General features: G+C 38.8%; 1 protein-coding gene across 5 annotated transcripts in view; it reads right to left on the reverse strand.

Annotated features, from left to right (window-relative positions):
- The window catches only part of col13a1 (collagen, type XIII, alpha 1), a 143,169-nt gene that overhangs the window by 41,628 nt on the left and 74,008 nt on the right, over positions 1 to 27,533 (reverse strand). For 2 of the 5 annotated variants that reach the window (XM_044372927.1, XM_044372928.1), the window contains exons 5-15: positions 21,812 to 21,847; positions 19,206 to 19,232; positions 14,846 to 14,896; positions 12,900 to 12,935; positions 11,671 to 11,697; positions 11,353 to 11,379; positions 9,582 to 9,608; positions 9,444 to 9,470; positions 6,839 to 6,865; positions 3,837 to 3,878; positions 3,244 to 3,306 (exon numbers count right to left, since the gene is read on the reverse strand). In XM_044372927.1, coding sequence (XP_044228862.1) covers positions 3,244 to 3,306; positions 3,837 to 3,878; positions 6,839 to 6,865; positions 9,444 to 9,470; positions 9,582 to 9,608; positions 11,353 to 11,379; positions 11,671 to 11,697; positions 12,900 to 12,935; positions 14,846 to 14,896; positions 19,206 to 19,232; positions 21,812 to 21,847 — 390 coding nt within the window. The remainder of the gene's footprint in view (positions 1 to 3,243; positions 3,307 to 3,836; positions 3,879 to 6,838; positions 6,866 to 9,443; positions 9,471 to 9,581; positions 9,609 to 11,352; positions 11,380 to 11,670; positions 11,698 to 12,899; positions 12,936 to 14,845; positions 14,897 to 19,205; positions 19,233 to 21,811; positions 21,848 to 27,533) is intronic. The other 3 variants (XM_044372930.1, XM_044372931.1, XM_044372929.1) reach the window with 2 other exon arrangements.

Consider the following 27,533-nt stretch of genomic DNA (forward strand, 5'->3'; position numbering starts at 1 on the left):
ACAGTAAGAGGCACTGGAAGCAGAGAACAGACAGACCCAAACTCATCACAGCATTGACTGGAAATTACTCTTTGGTCCACTGACTCCTGGTCACTGTACATTGACTTTGACCCTTCACAGTCACCTGGAAAGGTCCTGACCAAGAGCCTGAAAGAGAAAAAAAAAGCCCCAAATTGGGTACAGCGTTGACTGGGAGGGAGTCAAAGTCATCGACCAGGAGTCAGAGGATGTTCAGAGAAAGATTAAGGAGGACATTCACATCCAATGCCAGAAACCATTGTTGAACAGAGACAGGGGTTACCATCTCTATGACTATCTGTTATCACTATGGTCTGCTTTGGTTTACTTTGGTCACGTGATGACCCCTCAACATGTGCTGAAGAGGGCCACTGGAGTCAAAAACCTCCAGCGAAAGCTATTAAGTGAACTTTGCGTTTAGAATATTTTATCACAGATATGGTCATGATACTGTTTCTTCTCAGTGACTACCTTTGTTTGGAGAGCAAGACACTGGGAATTGAGTGACACTGATGTAGGTTGTACAATTTTTTATAGGCCACATAGAATAGAGGCTTGTGGTTTAACTTTGACTTCTCATTGAGGAAAACGCAACTGCAATTAGAGAGCACAGAAAATGTGTATAAGTTATTATTGTTTGTATTTTCAATGAATTCATGTAGGTTTTACAATGATACTTCCTACAGTTTCTTTAAAACAGACAGCTAATCTGTGTGTGGTTATTCTGAAGGCTGCCCATTGACAGCCAGAACCCTGGGAATATGTCAAACCAAAGCCAAGACTAAACAAAATCAAATGGAAGCTTACAACGAGCACAGGATATGAAGAGCATAAATACACCTCAATGGCTGAAATACATCTGTCTGGCTGCTGGACATCCTGAATCAGTGTCTCCTTTGTTTTACTCTAATTGCTGCTACTTATCTTTTAAAAAATCTTAAAATCAATTTCCTGATTGCTATAGGTCAATATTTTATGGTGAAAACATCTCCATCTGGATATATTCATTATCATATAGGGTGACAACTTTGCATGGCACAATATTTAATGCATTTTGGCACAGTACATGATTTATTTGCACATGTGGTCCGACTTAGAGAAGTTCCTAACACAAAGAGCTGGCCTTACTTCAGTCACTCAGTAATCACTGTGTTACTGTAGAAAAACACACATGTACAGTAGCTCAGGACCAGAGAACACTGCCAAGTCTGGCACTGAGATAATGGAGAACATATCCATCGACATTATATCCTGTACTGCAGAACACAATGTGTCCAGACATGATTTATGTCCCTGGAAGATTTTCTCACTGATATGGGTAGATTGCAGCTGCCAATTGCTGAAAATTTTTTTTGTTCAGCACAATTTGACCATATTCATGAAAATATTGTATGTATCAGGATGGAAATCCCATCATATCAGAAGGACAACACTGAATGGTTGATATTGTATTTATCATAGAGAACCAAAGTGAACTTTTTCTGTCAGTCCAACCTGTGTTTTTCACATAGCTCTGATCTCCAAACAAAGCATTATGTCCTGCTGAGCAGACTGCACACTTGAGATAAACAAGACAGAGCTGATGCCAACTAGGCCAATCTGCACCAGATTGCCAAATGACCCATGTGGCAGCACACCGAGGCTCCTTCACACACAGCTTTGCCTAGTGTTTTAGGAACCAATGTAAAGTAAGGACTGTATGACAATGTCAGTCATAACTTTAAATATCTCTCAAAATGTGTCAAAATATATGATAAAGAATTGACAATGTGATCAGCCTATTGATCTGAAGCTTATTCTTCAAAGTGGATGAATTTAATAATGTTTTTTTTATAATTTAATATGTACATTATTGAATTACAATTAAGGGAATTACATTATTTTTCCAAATATACAGTGTTAATGTCTATCAACAGTTTTGAAAGTATTACCACAATTAAATGCATATTCTATTATATATATCTAATAATCAATATCACTGTCAATTATTACATCATTTTGAAAGTTATTTTCTGCATTACCAGTTGCGGTTGTTGTTAATCAAGCAATCATACTGTTTATTATATGATTTATATTAATATTCAGCTATTTCGCACAGCCCAGTGTCCTTCCGATTAAGGTTCAATGACAACGTTAAGTGTCATTACAGGGGGTAGTGTGCCCTTTATGTAGCAAGGCCAGAATGGTGGATGGTATGTGGCACATCTCACTTTCATGCAGGAGTCCAGAGACTGAAATTAATGTTTGTCTGTCTTTATAAATTTGGCTTTGGGTGTATCTGGTTTTGGAAAATCTTGCAATATCAATGTTCTTGTTTGGTTATAGGGTGGATTCTGCATTAGCAAAATGAATTAAGTGGAAAAGGTAAAGTAGTTCACTTAATATTTTTTCAGATTGTTTATATTCAAAATGTTCTGGTTAGTAATACCCCCTCGTTAAAAGCAATTACCAACTTAACACATTTTGACCATTCTCTTTTAATCTGCCTCATGTGAATCCCAAAACTTTGTGAAAATTATTGCTAAACTACTCTGGTAACCCTTTAAGGTTACAGAATGATGGTCAGGGTCAAACAAGAAAAAGAAAAAGAAAAAAAAGAACTTTGATGTATTTGTCCTTACTTTTGGCTTTGCTATGAATGTCACACTACTTTCTGCATTGACCCTGAATGTTGCCCTTGAAAGTAAATCACTGTAGATGCATATGAATGCAATCTGTAGGAGTCATGGCTGTATGAAGATGCTGGGAGAAATGCTGACCTCTGTATAAGCATTGCAAGATTCTAGTTCAGGAAAATTTGACTTATTGGCATTTCTTTTATCATAATGACTTATCAGTGGGCTGTGAACACTAGAATCTACTGTGCATGTATTTGTATTTGTTGTATTTTCTTGCTATTGGCTATGCCCACTTAAAATGAAAAAGAACATGTTTAAATGCCTTCATATCCTTTAAAGAAAGCTTTAAATAGTGCTTTAAATTTTTCATGGTTTGTCTGAAACAAGAGAGAAACTTCAGCATTTTTTTGGTTTGATTTCCTGTCATATACAGAAAAGACCTTTGGCCTTGAATATGACTAAACATTCAGAAGCAGTAGCAGCCAAAAGTTGGTTAATTACAGCTTGACGGCGGAGGAGCATTGGGGAGGTTTTGGCGATGGTCGACAGCGGTTGGCATTCACAGGAAAGAGAGGAAGGGGCAAGTAGGGGGCAGAAAGAATTGTACCTTGAGGCGTTTTAGGATTAGAGGGCTTATTGAGGGCATGTTGCGCACGGTGATGGGCAACATCTGCCGGGGGTAGTCACAAAGCACAGGTGGCCAGCGGTGTAAAAAGGTTCACAGGGCAAAGGTCACCAGGAGGCCAGAGAAAGGAAACAGGGTAGAACCAGAAGAACGAGGGAGGAAGGGGGTGGGATATGGAGGAAAGAGAGAAATACAACATAACATGAGAGTGAAAAGCAAGGAAATGGGAAGGCAAAGGAGAGAAAACAGGAAACAAGGTTGAAGAAAGGAAAGACAAAAAGAGGCACCAGCAAAGCAAACTATGGACCTGGAGTGGCAAAGGGGACAGTTGATGTACTATGATGCTTACATTCTTTATTTCAAAAATATGTGAAAGCATGCCAATTTCTTGAGATATTTTCTGTATCTGATGGTTGCCAATCATTAAGCATCCCCTACTGAGGGTTTGTATGCATCAAAGACCCCATTAACAGTAAACCAGGCCCCTAGATTGCAGCAGAGCAGAGATCAGGTGGGTGCCAGTCTTGCCACAAAGAGAGTACAGCAGTACAGTTACAGTGCACATCCAGACTTACTGTGGCCAACTGTCCAACACAGGGTTGTACAATACGCCGCTTCTGTTGAGATGACCAGCATCATCAGATACAAGTTTAGGAGAGGGCAGTAAAAGTGTGATTCCACTGATATCTACATTTTTCCCACTGACACCAGGTAGAACCAGCAACTTGCCTACTTTTTACATACCGTACATATTTCCACAATTCTTATTCAACCTTCAACAAAACAACCCTCACCAACTGAAACCCAAAAGAAGTGCTCTGCATTCCTTCCTCTTTAAAACACATATTTCTAGCTTTAAGTCAATTTTGGAGCACACGTCTTTTCACTGTGAAAAGAGTGATCAGTCACACTATAATTAAGTAGATCAGTTGAATTCCAAAATTAACAACAGAACTATTTCTATGGAAATATATACAGTATGTGATAAGTAAATATAAGTGGGGGAATAAATGTAGTAAAAGTAGGCAAGTGTGCTGCTTTGTCTTTCACCATTTCCAGCTATCCACCACATTTGCACAGAGGTTTAAATGTAAAGAAGTCAATGGCTGCCAATATTAAAAAGAAATCATTTAATCACAATAAAAACATTTTTTAATTTTATTTTGTGTGGACATTACGTATGATACAATTATCATAAAAATAAGAATTACTTCATTTTTATTTCCATGACTACTGCATAAATAACTATTATGTAATTACTAACAAAAGTCTAGAACCACACTAACAGCTCTGTGGCTGTACTTGAGCTAAATGCCAACATCAGCATGCTAACATGCTCACAATGACAGTGCTAACATGCTGATGTTTAGGCAGTAACATTTAACCAGGTTCATCATTCTAAGTTTAACCTATTTGCATGCTGATCATAACTAAACACAAAGTACAGCTGAGACTGATGGGAATGTCATTGCAGGTATTGGGCAAATTAATATTTTGGTCTCATGATGGTGTTAGATGTCTTTGTATCACCAAAGTGGTCTGTCTGCTGTGGCTCTAGATGAGCTTTGTCACGTCTAAGAAAATAACCGTGATGATGTCATAGTGATGTCATCAGTGTTATCTCTGGGCTTTGAAATTACAAATTTAGAATTGACAGCCTGTATTACCAACAGGGGCATGAAGTTTGGAAAGATGTGGGTGTGGCAGGGCATGGGGGGTCTAACAAAAGGTGTGTTTGAGTGGCATTCTGAGAAGTAGGATCAAGTGTTTTTGGCATTTGATACTAGTGACTAGAAGTCAAAATATCTCAGCTTCTGGTGCTGCATCTCTTACTCTCTTGTAAGTCCTCAATCATCATACTAGAATATCACTTTAACATTAGGCAAATTCCAAATCATATGAATTGCGTCTTGTTAAGTTGGTAATTCATTTACCCACTTTAGCAAGTAGGAGTCTGTATATCTATCAAACTTTGTTGTCAGAAACTACTGTCATTCCTAAGGAACTACAACAGCTGGCAGTGATAAAAGTAACAAAGTAGACTGTTTTTACAGAAACAAATGGAAAGTGACATTTAAATTGAATTAAATGATTTCATTTTAATATTTGTAGTCCTGGGCTTTGATATGGCATTTATCATTGAGTACCAATTTAAAGAGATAATAGTTATATTCTTTCTTGATGTCCCTTTATTCTAAGTTTTTTTTTCTTAAGAAATCACTTAAAAAAGCTGTTGAACAAAATCAAGTGATTATTTTTGGTGGACAGCAGAAGGTTGATGCGTGCCTTAGTTCTACGGCACCGGCTCTCTTTGCGGCACGACTTGGTGACAACCCCGCTGAGGGTTATCTATGGGGGTGTTTAGGGGCACCCACAAACCTTCAACATCAGAGCCTGACTGGAGCGCAAGGCAGCCAAGGTTTTCAGAGGGAGATCCTGCACAAAGAGGCCCTGCACACCAGGGAAGTGGTCATTTCAATTAGTGCTGGTAATGGTGACAATGAGCCATTATCCAACGTGAGTCATGTCTTGTGAAATCTAACTTAAGATGCTTTAATTTTAACCATGAGGCTGCTTCAGAAATACACAATTACACAAAGACACAGGAAATACTTGCTGTTACTGGCTTTGTCCTAAGAGGCAAACTCTCACACTTCTCTCTCAACACTGAACATTTTACCTCCACCTAACCCCCCAACCCCATGGGTCTCACTAAAGGATTGAGGCCTGGAGTGTGAGCAGACAGCAAGGATGGACCTCCCATACAGAATGCTGCAGGGGGCTCTGGAAAGTGTATGAAAAACAAATTCAACAGACATACAGCTTGTTAGAGGGGGGTGGGGGGTGGCTGATTTCCCTTGCAGGCTAAAAACATCAAACCCAAAATCCTATCTGGGTACTTCTTCCTCTGAGCGCCCCATTCTGAACTTTATCTAGCCTCAAGCATTTGCTGTCCAGAGATGTATATCACAGCCTGATGCCTTATCGATAGCAACTCATAAAACCATTTCAGCATGCACTGCCACGTTATTCTGAGCAGCTCTTAAACAATGTAGCAAAACTTTGATCATCTTAACAGGAGCAGTTTAATAACTGAAAGGTTGAATTATGCTGGAAATGGACTTAGCTATCTGAAAAATCCCCCTATACACAGGAGACTCTTATTCTTGGCACCCCCACACACAGGCTCTTATCACATCTGTATGCTCCAGCAGACTGCTGGTAATTGCCTTGTTTTCTCTCAACTAGCCAAACCCAAGAGACGGTAGGCCAAAGAACTGCAGAGCTCTTCCCATGTGCTACCCGTTATTTGTCTGTCCAGCTTCTGCAATAGTTTTTCCTCTTCCAACTTCACTTTTCTACTCTAACATTACACAACTACACATGTGAGCCTGTGAGAGATAATGTTGTTAATAGTTGTAGGATAAACAGTATGGGTTCACTTATAATACAATATGGCAACAGTGTAGCAGATTCAAATCATTTCTACATGTTAGCATAGACATTGATAATTAAGTGGTAACTTTTTCTGGAATTGTAATGAGAAAGATTTAGTTCCAAGATGATGTTTTCTTACCCGATGTGTGTAGTCTCCACAGACACCCTGGAGGGAACACAAAAAGTTTAATCAGAAGAAAAAGACAAGTAGTAGTTTCTCAAATATTTCTACATTAATTAGAATCACAGAGTTTGAAACAAAAGATTAACTCTGCTGATTTTACACCTAACAAATACTCAGCCTGTGAAAACAGTTTTGTCTGAGAAAATGACTCTGATGATGTCATTGTGATGTCATCAGGAATACTTAAATTTGGGCTTATAGACTACAAATTCATCACAGAATACCAGCATTATAAACTGGAGACATGGAGTTTGAAAGATGTGGGTGTTTACCAGGCAGGAAGGGTATAACTAGGGTGCAATTTGCAGAGGCAGGGGCAGGGGCAGGGGCAGGGGATCCCCCCCCCCCCCCCCTCCTCTGGTCTATATATCCCTCCCTCTGCTGAATTATTTTTATCTCCAGTGGGGACAAAAATGTATCCCCCTCATAGTGATTTATGCTGCCTCACCCAAGGACAAGGCATGAACTCGACATCACATCGCTGAGAGTGAAAATATTGCGCTACTTATTGAATTAAATTTTCAAGAATTGATTAAAATATTACTGCAAATGCGGTGGTCAAGTTCAGTCAGTGTTTTATTAATTTATTAATTATTTCTAATTGACATTGTAAATTGACGTTGTGTGTAGCTTTGTATTTTGTATTTTGTATGGTGTGTTCTATGTGGGGTTTCTTTGTTTTGTTTTGTTGTTTTTTTGTTGTTTTGTCTTGGGGGGGGGTTTTGTTTGTTTTTTTGTTTTGTTTTTTGCTATGTACTGTTTGTTGTTGTGCTGTAGTATGTTTTGATTGTAGGGGACTACGGATACAAATTAGCTTCGTGCTAACTCCGGTGCAGTGCATCTTTAATGTTTAAAACTGCACACTGTCCCAATCAATAAATCAAATCAAATCAAATTAAAGCTCATAATTATTTTATAAATGTTACTGTAACAGCTGCAAGAAATAGTCTAACATGCTTCATAGTCTATAGGCCAATTGCAATAACTGATTTTTGACCACTTGGGGGCAGCAGAAACAATCTTCAAACACAAGACTGACATACAGTGGAAACCGCTTATAGTGATCACAGTTACAGTGATCAACCGCTTATATGGATTAAAAAACTTGAGACAGAATCATTCCTATACAAATGCTGTTTAAATAATTTGCTTATAGTAATCAAGTAGTCTGCTTACAGTGTTCAATTTGGGTCTTTTCATACATGAAAACATGTAAAAAAATTTAAAACTATGGTAATTCTATTTTGCTCCCATGATACACGTATGATATGTACTTAGCGGCTACAGCACCATTATCAGGCATTGCAGTACCTCCGCTGGTTTGTGTGGAGGTGGTTGTAGGCATGTTTATTTGTAACCTCCGTGAAACAATCAGACAGTAAATGTTTTCTTTGTCTCATTCACTGGCTTTCTCACTACAACTGCTCACTCTCCTCATCCACACTCTAGCTCGCTCGACCACTGCTTCTCTCTCTCTCTCTCTCTCTCTCTGTGTCTCATCTCTTTTAAAATGAGTCGGGAAGCCAGCAGCAAAGCCTAACTGTACTTTTAATGTTATCAAAGTAAGAAAAAGGTCACCCCCTCTTCTTAGTAATGTTTTTTTCCTCCATTACAGCAGGGTTACAGCTCTAATCAGTCTGACCACCGGCTGTGGTTGGCCACTGCATTACTCCACCCCCGCAGCCTAACGCACAACCTGTCTGCTTCGGGCTGGTTGCCTGAGGCTGGTGCTGTAAGCACATTGAAATCATGATGGGAAAAGAATGTCTTTGTCTTAAAAAACATAGTCTCCTTAAAGCTTATGACACACTGCCAAAAACAAACCAACAAGCTATAGCAGCAAAACAACAACCGTTTGAAACAGCTGTTCTGTATTCTGAAAGTCAATAAAATTCAGTAAATAGCGAAGCTGCATGTTTCATTACTTTATATTCATGTAATAAATATACAAATGTCAATTAGATGGTAATCTGCATAAGAGATAAAGAAAAAGAAAAAAATTCGGTTATAATAATCATCCGCTTATAGTGATCAATTTGACCCACACAGACATGATAACTATAAGCGGTTTCCAGCTGATATAGCAAACTGTCCAGCAAACACTATGCTGGAAACCAGGTTGATGAGAGCTGTGAGAGTGAACCAAAACAGTAAAGTTGTGGGCCATAACACCAAAACAATGAGGTGAAAGAGGCTAATGCTCCACAGAGCCGAGAGGAACTGCAGAGTTTGTGATAATTTCTGTGGCTTTACAAGTGACAACTTTCATGTTAAAAGTAGTAATTTGTTTTTTAATATAAAAAAATATTGATTAGAGCAATATTTTTAATGCAGTGGTTTTGCTACTTTTCCTTAATAAGTCAGTTGCCTCTAGTGGTATTTGCATGGCTAAATACCACAAAGTTAAGAGAGAAATATATGTTTTTTGTAATACAGGTGAACAGATCATTGTAAGTAAAAATTCTAAATATTTTGTCCACCACTGCTAGCTACTAAATTGTAAAGTCTGTTAGTCACTGACCAATTGACAAGTTGTAAAACTTTTGTAACAATATCTCACCTTCTCCCCTTTGGGCCCTGGTTCCCCCTAAAAGGAAAAACAACATAGGTGAATGGGACACATTAAGTGGTTAAACAGTTATCTTAAAAGATTAGCAGGCTATTATGTCAGGACTGATATCAGACTTCAGACACTTACTGGCAGTCCTTTAGGACCACGCTGACCCTGAAAAACAACAGCAACAGACAGTCTTGAAGTGGGTTTAGGCAGTGACATGCAGCATAACAGAGTCCAACTGGACTGAACATAAATTCCTCCCAGTAACATTATTGAAATGAGAAAACATGTCAATGTATCAATCAAACTGATGAATTAGCTCCTATCCTCTATCTATCATCTAGAGTCTATTCTAATTACTTATTATGGATGAAGCCATTCAGTTTGACTTCCCATCAGGCCCTGGGGTGTGCCCAGTCAGTAGCTGTCAGAGCGCAGCAACTTGTTGATTAATGAACTCAGGGAGAGGGCCCAGTAGGACACATCTAGTTCACCCCATGCTGGTGACCCCACAGGCTCAGCAGCTCCAAAGCCACTTTGTGAAGGCAAAAGCATCTCTATACATTTACCAGACAACCCCTCAAAGCCCTTTTCAATACTCCCTGACATTCATCTGGAAGGAGACTCAGAAACAAGGTCTCATTATGGGGCCATTAATCAACATTCAACATTTCAACAGTATCCAACCCCACTTGGCCTCCTGGAAATTCTGCCATTTGTACTGGCATGGAGTTCACTGGAGCTGGACACTGTAAGCACAAGTCAAACCGCTTCGAAAAACAAACCCAGGCATGATGACTTCCCCCCTGTCTGACTGAGAATAATGATTTTCAAACAGACGCATGTGAGAAGCTACAAAAAATCAGCATTGAGTGTGATAAAAACCAGACAGTCAGCCAAGGCTGGACAATGCTGAAATGACCACAACATCATTCAAGTGGAACAGAGCTCTTTTATCTTCAAATTTTGTATTATAGGTGGAAAAAATCCAAGAAGGTCGTGAAAATTAGTTAGAAAAATTACCAGCAGTCACAGTGTCCAAAATCGACATTCTTGTCGATTTTGGACAATTCTACAAAACCCTGAATTGCATTTTTTTTCTTTGTTTTTATCAGTGCTAACCTTTTTTGAATTCTTGCTTTGGCATTTGAAGTAAATCATGATGTGATGGATGTAATTCTTGTAAAGATACTGGGCTGGTTTTAACTTGTAATTGTGTCTCTTCCTGAGGCCACTAACCTCATACAGGATTGATATGAACCAGTTAAATAACCTGTGGAAACTGGATATCCACATACTTTCTTTGGCTCCATAACAGTGGAGCACTAGCCAGAGTAAGTGGTCTTCAGATCATTAGTCACCAACGATACTGAAATGGATGATTTAAAAAATCTAGTCCTGCTTTTACACCTGCATGATGTTCATTGCATGGCTGATAGAAAATCATATTATTTGTGAATATTGAATGTTCATGTTGATAAAAATGCTTGTGGCATTAAATGTTCTCAAGCCTCAGTAAGTACAGTCTAAAATGCCCATTTCAGTTAGTCAGATTTTTACCTACTAACCCTGACTGAAAGCCAGATTGCGGTTAAAAGCTCACATCTGTCTAGATCTTTTCCCCACTGCATGGAGCTCACTGTTAGCCCATTACTGTGGTGCATAAATCAGGCACCTACTCTGTTTTTCTTATAACTTTGTGGGTACAAAATAAACAGGCAGTTAAAGTGACCTTAACAGCAAAACAAGGTTCAACGCAATTTTATCATATTTGCTTTGGCTTGTTGTTGTAAATTTCATTTAACATGCCCAAAATGTATATCCAAGGTTTTATGGCCTCAAATGAATGTTGTACCAGTGGTAGTTGTATTACGGCTCAACTCAGTTTATGACAAATTTAAGGAATGCTTACCACGTCTCCCTTTGGCCCATTCTGTCCCTGTGTGAATATTAAAACAGTCAGTGCAGGTGGTAAAATAATTGAATCAATATAAACAGATACCTCCACTTGATTTCCTCTGAAAAACACCTTACAGATTTCCATAGCATGTTTAACCCCAACCTATAATAACAGTAATGACACTAATAGAGATTTTATTACAATAATGACCATAATCATTCTTAGCTTAATTATGCCCATTATCATCATAGGGTGCTGGGTTCTGGGCACTGAAAAAGCACTCAATTACTCAGTTATTTCACTTTTTGACAGGAACTTGGTTAAACTCACAGCCTTGCCATCCAACCCAATTGGACCCTAGGATAAAAGAAGAAGAGATGTTTGAGTATATGTAGAAATCAGCAATTGCATCACAAATTTCTGCAGCAAAATACTGTATGGCTCCAACAAAAAGAACAGTGGGTGTGTGCAAATATTGGCTAAAAACAGTTATCCAGAAAAGATTGTGATAGAATTTTAAGCTCTGTGATTGAATGTTTCTTGTTGCAATTTATGCACACAGTGTTGTAACTTTGACTATTTATCCAAGAACCAGACATTTTCTAATGTTGCTCTATGATTTAACTGGGAGAGTTTTACACCGATCCAAGCTGTAGACGTGCTCAAACTGTGACATTGTCTATGGGAAAAATGAATAGAATGTGATTTTTTACGTCCGTAAACAGGGGTGCCCCAAACAACTCCTTAAACTTTGCAACTCTATTGTTGAAGCAAGACTATGTAGCTTTCACTGAACAGCAGCTACTGTGGCCACACTGTGGTGTAGGGGTGTGCCCGAATACAAATACATTATTCAGCAAAGCACAAATAATGAGTTTTATACGAATATTTGTTTCCTACACAAGTATGAGATGAATCATAAAGTAATGTTATATACAGCAATATCTATCTGAAGTTTGCCAACATTATGCAATGTCAGCCACCATAAGCTACTGCTCATGCGACATCAAGAAAAGCTGCAGCAAAACCCTGGACTGAACGTGGACAATGTATTGAGCTGAGCAAGAGTGGGGTTTGTTGTACATGAATTCAACTTTTCATCTGTAAGAAGAGGAATGTTATTTCTCCTTTCAAAAGCTACAAAGTCTCACCTTATGACACTGAACAACATGTTAGCATCGCCTCTAATTTCTAATAGACAAGTTAGCTAACTTGCACATCAAATATCTTGAGTCAAAATAAGAACTAAAATCATAAAAGGTAACTTATTGACAGAGTGGCCAATATGAAGATTCACAGATATCTTCAGCAGAACACAGTTGTTCATTAAAATGATATTTAACCTCAAGTAACTCATCATTATTGATTGAGCAGGAACTGCAGACATGTCAGTCTTAGGGAAGCTTGTAGCCTTTTTCCTGATTTACTATTGAACTCAGGATTTTTGTGTACTTTATTGTTAAGTATGACAATTACTTATTACAGTTCCACTTCTAAAATCTAAAGCTTTAAGAATCATTTACTGTATCAACTACATAAACAGCATGGCCAAGACTTACTGGAAAGCCTGGAAATCCTCTTGTTCCAGGTTGTCCCTTAAGAGAAAACAGAAAAACAATCAGTGTCTTCATTGTACCACAGACTGACATGAAAAACTGCTGGAAGAAGGTCTGTGTAAGAAGATACAACTCTCCTCCCCAATCCCTCCACTGCATGGAGGTATTTGGTTATAATTGTAATTGATTTTGACATAAGGAGTGATACTGAAGACTCAAGGGAATACTTGAACAAGAGTGTGTGTGAGTGTGTTCTCTACACAGGAGGAAATTAGACACTGAATGCAACACTGAAAAAAGAAAAAGACCAAGAGCTCTAATCTAACAGCGATGGACGAAGGTGAAAGAGCTCAATGAGTATATGTCAATAACACTCGAGATGGAGGTCTGTTTGAGCTTTCTTACCCTGCCTCTTGTACTGGTACAGGACATTTAATATCCGCGGGAAAAAGAGTGAAGGGAGAATAAAGATGTCGAAAAAGAAAATTAGAATGACTAATGACTATTGAAACAGATTGTATGTCTGGGACCAGAGGTAGTTACATGAGGCTTTGAAAGGTTTCTCTTTCCAGGGATGTTTTGGTTTGTTTTGGGAAAACAGGATAAGGCTTCATAGTTTTTTATACAATGAGAATTTATAATTTGACAAAAAAAAAGCCATGTCTGCAATGTCTACTGTCTTTTCACAAGGCTTTCAATCTCATGGTCTTCAACGATGCAGCTGAAAGCTCTGTAAAAAAAACTAGTAAATGGAGTATGAGACTTAAGTTTTTTTTGGCAGAATACAATTTCTAAGGTCAAGATTTAAGTCAACATGGATGAAAAGTCCAAAAAATGCTGTGGAATATTCTAAAGATACATCCACTGATGAAGACTAAAATGCAGTTGAAAGCTCTAGAAAAAGCTAGTAAATGGACCGTGAGTTCCACTTAAGATTTTTGTTTTTGAAAAATACTATATCCACCTTTCATGGTCACAGACACTATGAGATTTCATACTGGCATGGAAAATCCATTTTTCAGCTAAAATATGGAAACAAGTATTATTTCTTCTAAAATTGTTTCATGTGTGTATTTAATAAATCATTGTGTATGTGCTACAAATCATCATATGGATACTGTATGTCTAAAAACAATCACTTCTTTGGAATCTGTCGTCAAGTTGTAAAGTTGAAAACCTTTCTCGCAGCGGAAAATATCTCTGCACTCATCCATCAAACTCGATGAAATGACAATGTGGCAAAGAAGTGGAGGCACTTTGCTCACCTAAGCTGTCATTTCCTCTCGTTCTCCTCACGTCTCTGTTGAATTAGCTCCCTTGTTCCATCTAAGGTCACGACTGGAGTCTCTCATGTTGATCTCACCTGCTGCGGTAAACTACCCTCTAAGTGTTTCTGACTGACTGGCCCTCTAGGTTCTGGACTTGGCTCCTACTGTGCAGAGCTTCCTGCACAGCCTGTTATTTATTAGAAATGCCTATTACCATCCAGGAGGAGTGGGCACACACAAGTATAGATTGTAATAACCATCAATTACAAAAACAGATGTCTGTTCCACTTAAGTTTGCTAGACTCTTGGTTATGCCATCTGAAGTGGAACAAAAGGTAAACTAGGAAAAAGTTTGTTTTTTAAGGCATGTATGCAACTTATGTCTTCCTGAAAACTGAAAAAGGAGAAGACAAAGAAACATGAAGTTCATTTGGCCTCTTAAGAATTTGGGTCATAACAAGGGGTCCCATTAAGACCTGGTGTCTGGATAACTAACAATGACCCCATTGTCTCTCCGATTGTTTAGAACTGTAAGGTCTCTTTGTGTCTGAGAGCTTGATGTGTGAAGCAGAAGTCTTCTACTGTAAAATGGTAGCTAATAATAAGACTTGGCTTTCAGGCAGGCAGCAGTGACTCAAGATAAGAGGTTTATTAGGTGTAGGGAGAGATGAAGACACTTACAGGAGGTCCTCTTGGTCCGATGATAGACAGACCTGGTTCGCCTGGTGCTCCCTGTGGACAGATGGAAAGACAAGGAGAAAACATAACTAAAAGATAAGATAGAGAGGGGATTCCACTTACTTTCCCAGCCACCTCTACAGATATTATGAGAGAAATTCTGCACACTAATGCATTTTTTAAATACTGTAGCTAGCCAGCCAGGAACATGCCAGGAGGTGGATGCTAGCAAGGTGGCTTGCTAGTTGTCAGTTAGCAATTGCCAGCTAGGTAAGACACTAACCCAACAAGAAATTTGAAGGGTCTGTTACACATCAAAGTCAGTTTGCTCGTCACGAGGAGCTCGACTAAAACAGTTGTATAATGTCTTCTGTGGCTGCAGAGGGAGCTTTCCACAGTCTGAGAAAATAACTGGGTTATCTCAGCTTGGACTTGAAGACTACACATTTATACCAGAATTTGCTAAACGGAAATCCTGACTTACAAACTGGATGTGGAGTTTGAGAGATGTGGGAATTTACCAGGCTCATGGGTCTTAAAAAGTTGCTATCAAGTTGCATTATGAGAAATGTAGGATCCAGCATTTTTGTAGCTTTACCCATATACCCTAAATGTCAGGATACCTTAGCATCTGCTTAGCATAAATTCTGACCATTCTTTTTTAGTCTGTCTCTCACAAATCCCACAACTATATGTAAATAGACTACTAAATAGTTGGAGTGCCCCTTTTAAAAACATTGTTCAAGAGATGTATTTGTACTATAGACTCTTGTCTCCAGTGCTGTCTGCTCCAGCAGAAGTTATATAAAAGTAGATGGTGTGACACAGCTAATAGGCTAGCTTTCTCTGTTTTAGATGCTCATGTCACCTTGCGGTTGATCAACAGTGCAAATTCATGGGTCAAAGTTCCCCAAAGTTGAACTCTATGTAAAAGATTCACATGGAATTACTTTGGCTCAAGAACATATCTGCTGATTGCAGTGATCATACTGACAATCAGCTGTTTATTTCGATCTGAAATTTCAATGCTGGTGTGACAGGGCCTTAAGTGTTGAAATGAACACTTTCATCACAGTTATCAGGGATCTGTATTCAGGACTGTACTTCATAACTCGACAGTGTGACTCAAAAGGTCAGCAGTGCCGGTGTACAGATGATGGAGCTCCTCTGCACTCTGGCTCTGGCACAAACTGGTTGATTTGTATAGTGCACAGCCCCACTGACCCTCCTTGCACAATCCCACAAACCACTGTGGCCAGACTGGCCCAACTCAGGTTTCCAGCACTTTCCCTAATTAGCTTTTCTCCTCCTGAAGAGAAACCCAATCACAAGGACATACCTGATTGTCCCAGTCATCCATCAAACACAAAGGTGATTCTAAATATTTCTGAACAAATGTCTACTTTAGAAGGCCAAGTATTTGTTTTCTCACTCTTGGTTTGATGGCAGATGTATCACTCGGGGGCCAAAAGGCAAAGGTAATGATGGAAAAAGAGTGTTTATGTCATCTGAAGCAGTTTTCAGTTACTTCCTTGGTTTTCTACAGCTTTAGTAGATTAGACAAGTGAAGATCTACAGATATACTCATACAGAGATTGGATTACTTTGGTTGTAAGGGGTCAAGGTACCAAGGCAAAGTTAGAATCACAACTAAACCAGGACCCACTCAGAGCAAATACACTCAAATAAAACCAATTGCTGTGGAATTGCAAGCAGACACAACTATGTAGATCTCATTTCCTTGAAAGTGAAATTTTCTCGAGCCCATAAAGAGTTCTGTGTCCATCTGCTGTGGTTCTCTTTTCTTTGCAAAACCAATCCATCATATCTTTCTGTTTTTTCTCTCAGCCTGGCTCCATTTGCCAGTTACTTGCCCCAAACACCCCCCCACAAAAGCCACAGAAGCCATTTGTTTGCAGAGAGCAGTGTTCTGGAAAAGCTCGTCTTCACTTATTCTCTTTGTGCCTGCCTTGCTCTTGCTTTCCTGGGGATGATGCTTCCTTTTAAGAGATGATCTACAGCCAAGTCTGCTGTGTATAATTCATACATTTCTTCATCCTCTCTGTCCTGGCAGCTACTGTAAGAGACTAACCACATATGGGACAAATCCTGATCACACTATTACAGTATGTTCCCTGCCTCGAAATAAAAAAGAAGCCAACAGATTATTTTGGATGCAGAGCTGTAGAGGGCTCCAAAAAGCCACCACTACATTGTCTGGTTCTCCGCTTACCGTCTTGGTGGTCAGGTTACTATTTTTGTTCTCTCACAAGTCAGGCTGTAGATCAAGAGGCTGAAACTACTTTTGTTTTGGCTGACTGACCATATTAAAAATGCTTGGCTAACAACCACACTTGTCATTGTGCTATGACAGTCAAGAATGTGCTGCGTGTTTCCCCTTTCCATGCACATTTGGCCCTACACATCACAAATCATGTTGTATTTGATGAGAACAGATCTGTAAGTCTGCAATTTCTGGCTTTAATAGAGCTGATAGGAGGGAACGTTATGATTGCTTTTGCAAATGTGGAGAGCCAGTTTTGAAAAGGATTCAAATCCAGCAAACACATTAGTTTGTAACATGTTGGGGTGAAACAAGAGTCTTGTTAAAGCTGCATTCATAGATGTTTTGTTTTATTGCTCACCTGAGGGAAGTGGAACATGGAGGACACAAAATCTTGTCACAACAAACATGTTAGCAAGCAGTTGCTTGTTTACATATCAAGCAGAGCAACATCATCAACCCATTGGAGTCTGTTTCTGGCCAACATATGAATCTTGAGAAAAATATCTGGCTGTTCAGCGACTGGATATTCTGCTTCTTACGCCCGCTAGTCCATAATTTTTTCTGTTTGCTGTTTGGTGCTGGGCGGGAGCTAGTGCTGGAAAAAAAGCTGATAAATTTGCTGGCCAGAAAACCAAAGCCCCGTAGAGCTGAGCAAGCTGCACAGTTGGAGATAATTCTCTGACTGTTAGTCACAATAAGCTACATACATAGTCAATTTACTCAATGTTAACATGAAAAATATTTATTAATGCAGCTGAAAATAAATAGATCAGTGGAGTAGTGTGAAGCCATTGATAGGAATGTCTATTGCAGCACGTATGTAGTTGCACAAGCATGTGTATCTTTGTGCGCATGTACAAGAACAAAAAACACAACAAATAGTGATCAAAAACTCCAAAGGGCGCCTTGTTTTTCTTATTATTGCCCCACTATGATGTTTGAGTTTCACTTTGCAGAATACACTGAGAATGGACTTTTCACTTAAGTAGTGTCCAGCAGTCAAATTTTTGAAATGAAAAATTGTTGCATATTGATAGATTCTGGATTTTTCAATAAGGAGAAGGAGTAATTTGTAATTTCAAGTGTTTTTAATGAGGCAATTTAACTTTTTTGTCTAAAAATCATATCAGACACAAATTATTATTCAAAGCAGTCTTTGTCTATGTCTTAAAACATGTCTGGAGGGGATCTTAAAATTTTACTTGTAAGCAGCTTTGCAATCTTTGAGTTCATACTCAAACTCAAAATCAACCTTCAACAAACTGTGGGTCGAGGTGGTTGCACTGAGGTGAATAAAAATGATCATCTTGATTTTTATTTCTCTGTGCAGCTGACATTGGCAGATTCACTGCATGTTTATTGTCTCTATTGACACACTTTTGCATTTCATAAAGCCAAGTGGGAGATATCAGAGCCTACAGTAAAACTTGTCTTACATGTAATTTCCACCATGAGGCCGATATCAATCTTTTCTCTCCCAGCTGACAGCTCATATTTATGCTAACTTCAACATGACAGAGAACTCAGATTTAACTGTTGCGCAACACACCAGTAACAAAATTTATTTATCTCAACATATAACTATATTCATTCTACGTTCTCTTTGAGAATCTCCTCATGTACTCTGCTGTGGCCCCTATAAATGTCTCTCCACTTTCTTTGGGGAGTCTTAAATTAGAACTTTCAGACGCTTATGTGACAAATTGTTACTATTGTGTTTCATAGTGTAAAGAGTTCAGGTAATCCAACCAGGGTGGGAAACCATTTACAGAATGTGACCCTCGTGCTGTTTCAAAATACAGACCTCAGTCCCTGATATAAATCACAAACTACCTGTATACACAATACAATGAACTGTTCACCTACTAAGTCACATCTTAGCATCGTCATAACCTATTTTTATTTCACTGTTTGTCTGGCTCATCCAACTTGTGCTAATACAAGTAGACTGGATTGAACATAAGTCACCAAAACACCAAACCAAAGCCAGTAAATTATAGGAAAAAAATGTAGTTTGGTGCAAAATTGTTACATTTTTTGTGAAACCCTGCTAATGGCCCATGCTCCTAAACTTACCTTAACCCCTGCTTGTCCTTTTAAGCCCTGGGATCAGTCACAGCAGACACAGTCACATGCAAAAGAGTGTGAAGGGGGGAGAGAAACACAAGAGAGAGAGGAACCATTGTTAGAGACATGGAGAGGGTTTGGGGCATGCAGCATCCTCAGGGCTGGTGATGGGGAGGTACTGAAAGAAGTACTGTAAGGGGGAAGCTAAAGGCCTCAGTATGCCTCAAACAAAGTGCTTGTCTGATTGTCTAACAGTGTCTGAAACATCCTTTCCGACAGTAGAATTGGGAGTCTGACAATTAGTCTATCAGTTTTTTAACTTTATAACTCTGAAACAGACAATCCAACATGTACGCTCATTTTGAAAGGGGTTCTGTTATTGCTCACACAGCTACCTGCATTACCTTCTAAGTGTACAAACAAGTCCAACAACGTGAATTCTTTGGAAGAGAGACCGTCTGAAAATCTGTGTCATTAACCCAATTTGTACATTTTATTGGTATATTTTTCTTTTTCCTTCTGTAAGTTTTTTACTTTTTTAGTGAGATGTCTTCATACGCCCTTTTTGAATTTTTAAAATCTCACCAGCACAATATTTTTTATTTCTTTAATGCATTATTGGGTTTTTGTGTAAAAAAACTAAAACTAGTGACATGCAGAGGACACAGAATTAATGGGGAAAAATCGCTGCCGCAAGTAATAGACAATGATAGCAGGCTTTTTACCTGTGGATGTGGTCCTTTGGAACAGGTAAAAACACTTCCTCTAGATGTGTTGTGGACATCATATTGTATGAACTAGTTCGTTTGAAGAAAACTGAGGCCTAAGGATCGCTATGTGTAAGGTAAAGGAGCAACATTTAACCTAAGGGGTAGTAAGTGCAGCATCAAGATGGACTCTCTTAAAACTGTAACACAGTGATTTCACAATTCACTTCCTTTGAGAGTGGGCATAAGGAAAACACAGCTCTATTCTGGGCGTAAAGTTAGATGAAAATGGCAGTGGTACAATTAAAAATCAGCTTTGTTTTTATGCTGTGAAAATCCTTTTGCTGGGTGAGAGGCCTGCAAGTTATGGAGACCACAGTGTTATATAAGTAAAAAAAAATATCCGGTGTTAAATATTATCCATATGTGACAAGGTTGAGATTGTTTGAAATATGGCCATATCCAAAAGAAATGTTCAAAACTAAGAATATGTAAAGTGTGGTAATGCTATAGATTAACTGCACAGCAATGACTGGAAGTAATAGCAAAGTAAAAGAGATTTGGTGATACAGTGTGTGGTTACACTATACACTACACACTACAGGCTGGGTGGCCTGAAAAGGACATAAAGCACATGCTGTCATAAAGAACTACAAGCCCAGAGAATAAATTATATACAACTGTTAGCTGTGAGATGAACATCAGTAAGGTCACATTCAAATGTAATTGTTGTTGTTTGTGTTGAATTTGTATGGAGGATGTTTTCTACATTGTTATCTTACATCTTATCCCTGACCTCTGTCACCATTCTAGGCTTTTAAGTGTGTGCAGTATCACAATTGGACTGGCTATTAATAATACATACCATGACAATAGAACCTAATAATACCATAAGTTTTCTTAAAGCTAACACTAATATTTTCACTCACTTGATATAAAACTGCCCACATTTGAATTGAACTGTTGGCTGCTAAAGCAAAATCAGGTGATGTATGATGATACAAAATTACACAATTCATAACTATATTGACTTTATGGTAACAGCCCCCTTATTTAGCATTTATAAGAAGTATACAAACAGTTAACACATGGTTTATAACACACTTTAATGTAGTTGTAAGCAGACACTATAATTGTTGACAAATACTGTACATTAATAAGCACTTAAAATGTCTTTATATCTAATGTGTTATAAACAATGTATCAAGACACATTGAACACTGGCACTAACAGATCAACAGTCTTCTTATTTATTGTGGGCAACACATTTCAGCTTGAAGCCGCTGATGATGGCTTCAAGCTGACTTATGTTTGTTTTTGCCTACAAAAACAATCTCTTATTATATATATATATATATATATATATATAAATATTTATATACAGCTTATAAATGCTAAATGGATAGATCAATGTGTTATAACTTTGTTAAATGCTGATGGGGTATTTCCAGTCATTACTGTGTAATTAATGGATATCTGCACAAATAAAACAGTGTGGTACAGCGATACAATATGTGCTGGCAGAAAGACTAAAAAGTTGTGGCTAATTAAACTACTATTATACATATTATAACATATGGTTACAGTATGTGTAGTAGTGGTTATAGTTGCATTACATATTTGTATAGTAATGCCACAATTAACAAATTACAATTTAATGCGTTATCAAGTTACAATGTCAGCTGTTCCGTGCTAATTTACAACTGATCTATCATAAATGGTCAACAATTGAAATGCTGCATTTACAACATTTATTAGGTCAATAATACATTTGGTTCTGGTAATAAGACATGGCAGCCTTTCCTTTATATTTCTACCTTGCTTAAGGACTGATATGTTGCCTCTGTCATTGGCCAGGTTATGTGAATGTAACCACTACAATAGTGCACTTAATGCACAAACACTCACCATTCTTCCAGGAATTCCCATACTTCCTTTGTCACCCTATTGACCAATGCAAATTCAGAAGGAACAGGGGTCAATGAGAAGGTTAGACTGAAGACTGAAGTGAACTGTTGAAGGGATACCTTGACATTTGGACTTGTAGCATCTTTGTCATTTTAAAGGCAGTACATGAACTTTGAATATACTGTTATATTATAAGAACAGCAGTTACTACGTCTGTCTATCACCAGTAGCGTTCTGTTAGCACTGTTAAAATGATTCACTGAAGCCTAATGGGAGATTCTAACACTGAGTATACAGAGTTTTTACAAGTCTTAATGCCATGGTATCATTTTAAGGAATAAAATAATTTGTGTTAAAAGGGCTTAAGTCAGTTAACCATGCCATGCCTAATGTTGAGAGGAGACAAACATTCCATGATACTGTGATAGAAATAGCTACTTTGCTGCAGCCATGCCCAGCCCAAGAATCCTGATAGATTTGAGATGTTTAAGATAATATTGCAAAGTAAGCGTCAACTCTATGAAATGTACAAAATTATTACTTACATCATTTGAAGCAAGAGTTTGGTGGCCATGACAAAAAACCCAGTAAAACGTATTTGGTGTAAGGCCCTGCTCTGTAGCTTCATGGTAAATGGTAAATGGACTGTACTTGTGCAGCGCCTTTCTAGTCCTCCAACCACTCAAAGCGCTTTTACACTACGAATCAAATTCACCCATTCACACCTTGAATGGGTACAGGGGCTACCATGCAAGGTCCCAACCTGCCCATCAAAGGAAATCTAATCATTCACACACATTCACACACTGATGGCACAGCCATCAGGAGCAATTTGGGGTTAAGTATCTTGCTCAAGGACACATCGACATGTGGACTGGAGGAGCTGGGAATCGAACCGCTGATCTTCCGATTAGTGGACGACCCGCTCTACCTCCTGAGCCACAGCTGCCCCATTTATGTATCTACAGTGCACACAGCAATGTGTCAAAATTATTTATTAGATAAAGGTGCCCTTTTCTAAAGCCCTGACCTTGTCCTCAGGAGCTCTACCAGTGTCTGAGGATCAGCAAATGCTCTGATGATGACAGCTGTATGAAGACTCACTCCTGCAGGGTGTCATGGAGAAAAGGAGGGTCATGGGGGAGTTGGGTGATTCGAGGGATAAGGTCAGTTGTAGCAGCAGGTTAGGGCTGAAGATTCTCTGAAGATTTGTGGAGAAACAATGCATGACTGAACAAACTGTGAATAGACTTTTGGGAGTATTTGGGGACACGTGCATTATGTCGGCTGGTGGCTTCCCTGATAATGAATTGCCTTGAAGCCCTGGACATACATCATGGACCACTTCAGGTCTGAGAGATATTCAGAGGTTTCCCACAAGCAACTTACTGCAAATCATATTTTCAAGATTTCTTAACTAGTGCAGTGCCCGTTCAAAATGTGCCTGTTCCGAATGGGCTGACTGCTTGGCCTCCAGCCACTACTTCAACGCTTAGAAAATTAGGGCTGTGCAGAGAGCCCGGTATATTTATTTGTATCTATATTTTTTGAGGCAGCAAAATTATTTATATTTGTATTTGCATTCAAATAAAAGTGGAAATAGGCATAAAAATCAGGTTTTTGTTTTTATTACTATTACTTTATACTATACGACTATTATTTGAAGGATATTAGTGTTAAAATAAGTATTTATGAATAAACTATCTGACAAAGGAGGTCCCCACACCAGATCTCAAACTCAAGTCTCCAAGATCGTAGATGACTGCGCTGACTATTGAGCTAAACCAAGTCCATCACCAATGTGCAGACAGACCTCTACTTATTTATACACCCATAACACAGAGACAGCACAGCGAGTAATGTGTAGAGAAATACTTCAAAGGTGATTCTTGCTTTGTACTCTTCATTTACTGCCTATTTTTTACAACCTAACTTTGTGGAAAGGAGAGGGGAAACAGCACTTTGCACATGTCAGTAGCTCAGCTTTATCTTTGGGGGAACACCCTCAACTCTGTGAGTGATGTCCAAATAAGGAAATATGCATCATGCAGCAGGTGGATGTGACTCCCCTTGTTTTGACCTGCTGACTGACCTTTGCGCTGGTATTTGACATGTTTTTTTTCTTCCCGAAAACAAATAATTTAAAAAATATTTGTACAAAATAAATATTCATAAAAACACACAATTTGTGCTTTGCCGAATAACATATTTGTATTCGGGCACACCCCTAATACATACATACAGAGATTCCTTCCTTTAGTACAAAGATGTCAGCATTAATGTTCACAGCTCATTTACTGACTGTCTACCTGTCCTGGAAGAGGGATCCCTCCTCTGATTTTACCTTTTATTTCCTGTGTAAAGTTTCTATGCAGTCTAAATTGAGCATTATGTCCAGTATTCTGTACATCCCTTTTGCGTATGGGGGAAAGATGGACTCTTAATGGCTAAAAATAGATGTAAACACACAACATTAACAAAGTGAATGAGTGATTGTTAAGAAATGCTTGCCATACATGGTATCAAAATAAGGGTCTGATATAAAGATTTAAGGGATGTTATTGGAGTTATGACACACTTCAGTATGTTGTCCTAGCAGGATTTTGGTAGGGCACTTCTCAGAAAGAGTTGGATTTGGCATCCAAAAACCAGGCTGGATTTGGGCAATACATAAAACCCACAAATCCCAACATGTTTGTGCACTACTCAACCACAAAACCATGAAATGATTCACTTTATGGGGGTCAGCACTTTCACATTGACTATCTTGTCTGTCTCTGTTCTGTATATATAATATATAAATAAAATTATATATACAACAAGGCAATTCAAAATGCTTTACATAAAACATTAAAAGCATTAAAGGTGCAGTGTGTAGAATTTTGTAGCATCTAGTGGATCACACTTTTCAGAAATGGAATGGAGCCTGCCATATTGCACCACCATGTTTCTACAGTAGCCCAGAACAGACAAACCAAACACTAGATCTAGAGAGGACCTTTCGCGTTTTTAACAAGTTTCATGGCCACCGTGGGTTCTCCTACGGGCTTGGAGGGGGAGGGTAAGGGGAATCTGCAACCTCACCGCTAGATGCCCCTAAATCCTACACACTGGTCAAAGACAAAGTGCAAGAGCAACCCAAAAAAAGACATTTAAATACAATTAAGAATAGTTATTAAAGAGTTAAGAGAATAGAAAATATAAATAAGCTAAAATAGAATAAGAGATAAAATACAAGAATAAAAGTTACAGTGCAGTGCAAGAAATGAATCCTCAAATTTGATTAATAAAAGGCAGCAGCAAACAGAAAAATCATGTAGTTATGTAAATGTGTGTCGTCTGCATAATTATGGTAACATATTTCGTTGTTTTCCATAATCTGAGCTGAGCCAGTGGAAGCATGTAGTTGTTAAACAGACGAGGCCCCAGAATGGAGCCTTGGGGAACTCCACAGGTCATTTTTGTGTGCTCCTATGTATAATTACCTATAGACACAAAGTAGTCCTTGTCTTTTAAGTAGGATTCAAACCAGCTTAGTACTGCGCCAGGAAGTCCCACCCAGTTTTTTAGTCAGTCTAGTAATATGTTGTGGTTGACTATGTCAAATGCAGCACTGATATCCAGTAATACTAAGATTGAAATTCTGCCACTGTCTGTGTTCAAGTGGATATCATTGAACACCTTAACAAGAGAAGTCTCAGTGTTGTGGTGTGGTCAAAATCTTGACTGGAAGACATCAAAACAGTTGTTTAGTACCAAGAACTTGTTCAGCTGAAAACAACAACAGCTTTCAACAATTTTACTTAAAAATGGGAGGTTTGATATGGATCTATAGTTGTTGATGTGGTGCTTCCACATTTGAAAGCACCATACCAGTTTTCCTTTCTGTTTATATCTATGTAGACTGAGTCTAGGCTTGAATTCAGCTGTTTTCAGTCTTGCAAGATCAGATGTGCTGGTATATCTGTCATTAGTATGAGGCATATTTTTAAAGCTTTTAAATACTATTAGGCTACAGCTGGTCTCTTTGAAGCCCTGTCCAAGGTCCTGATTTAAACCACAACCTTGGGGAAAATCTGGCACGACCAAAATGGTTTTAATCCAGAGCTGGGGGCTTTACATAGTGCATAAGTGCATAAAGTGATTATTTGTTGCAGCCACAAAATACAACCTTGACTAAAGCAGGTTTTATAGCTGTAAGATGAATTGAGTGTTTTGTGAAACCTCATTCAGTTCATGTGTTGCACTACATTCCATAGACAGAAACCTGATCGCTGCTGCACTAGCTTCTCCTGTATGGTCCAAAAATGTTTCGACCATTACTTTTTTCCTGAAAAGATAAGGTAGATTGTTTAGCCACTGCCCCTTACCACACACACACACATACACACACACAGACACAACGACATACACAAGCACGCATGCACATACACTCACACACACATACATACATACACTAGACCCCACACATACATATTGTACACACTCCAGTCAATTGGATTTATGTAGGTCCTTAGTGGAGCAATACTGAGGTGTCTGAGGCATATTTACTGCCTTAATGAGCCTCAGCTGGACCCTAGACTTTGGCCCACCACACACACATACAGTCACACACAGCTGACAGCAATCACACCAGCCTCTACTCCCTCTACTCCCCTACTTGTGAAATAGACACCCATGAGACAGCATTTGTTATGATATAGTTTGCAGTGGAGAACATGAAGGCAGATATATGCAGGGATTGTGTTAGCTTTCATTAATTATGGTTGCCAGTCAATAGCCATGGATTGGTAGGAATTATAGGAATACTGCACACTGTGAGCTTGGCCCGCCTGCATGTGGAGAAATATAAGTGGATACATAGTGTATACGTGTAGAGCAGCTGGGGTGCTCAGTCTAACTGAGAAAGTGGGGTGACGTGTGTGTATGTTTATGTGTATGTGTGTGCGCGCACGCATGTCTGTCTATCTTTGAGAGAACCAATTTCAGTCAAAAACCAGCTTGTGAGGACATTTCTGTGTTGTGATGAGATTTTGGCTCGTCATCACAACTTCAAAGGGCAATTTGAGGGTTAAGACTTGGTTTTAAGGTTAAGGTTAGAGTTGGGTTTTGGTTCAGCTTAGGATAAAGGTTAGGTTTAGGCATTTAGTTGTGATGGTTAAGGTTAGGGTAAGGTGTGTGTGCATGAGTGTGTGAACATGCATGTGTGTGTGTGTGTGTGTGTGTGTGTGTGTGTGTGTGTGTGTGTGTGTGCGTGTGTGTGTGTGCGTGTGTTCATGCATGTAAAATGAGGAGGGAACAATGTGTTTTTGATCTATCATATCAGACCCCCATATCAGTGGGGTCTACCTCCTTCGGTTATAAAGACCTATACTGTCACATTATGACAAAAACACACTCTATGGAAAACACCGCTCCCTGATTTTCAATTCTTACAAGTCCTCTTTGCAATAACCACATCCTTCCGTCCTCATTCAGTCAAAGACTGCTCCTGATTTCATTTCCCGCTGCTTGACGGGTGTAATCAATCACACATCCTGGAAGGAATCTCATCCTTGCTTTGACACAAACTGTCAGCAGAACTCCGGTGGAGGAACAAAACTTGAGGCCAGTCTCTGCTTGAGACTGTTTTATGGACCTGTTTCACAAGTGGATTTGTCAGAATCAAACGGGGGTTTGCTGGTTTTTAGTGGCAACATGAGACAAAGTTCAGATACTAGAT

The sequence above is a fragment of the Thunnus albacares genome, chromosome 14 (assembly GCF_914725855.1).
Source record: "Thunnus albacares chromosome 14, fThuAlb1.1, whole genome shotgun sequence".
Classification (NCBI taxonomy): Eukaryota; Metazoa; Chordata; class Actinopteri; order Scombriformes; family Scombridae; genus Thunnus; species Thunnus albacares.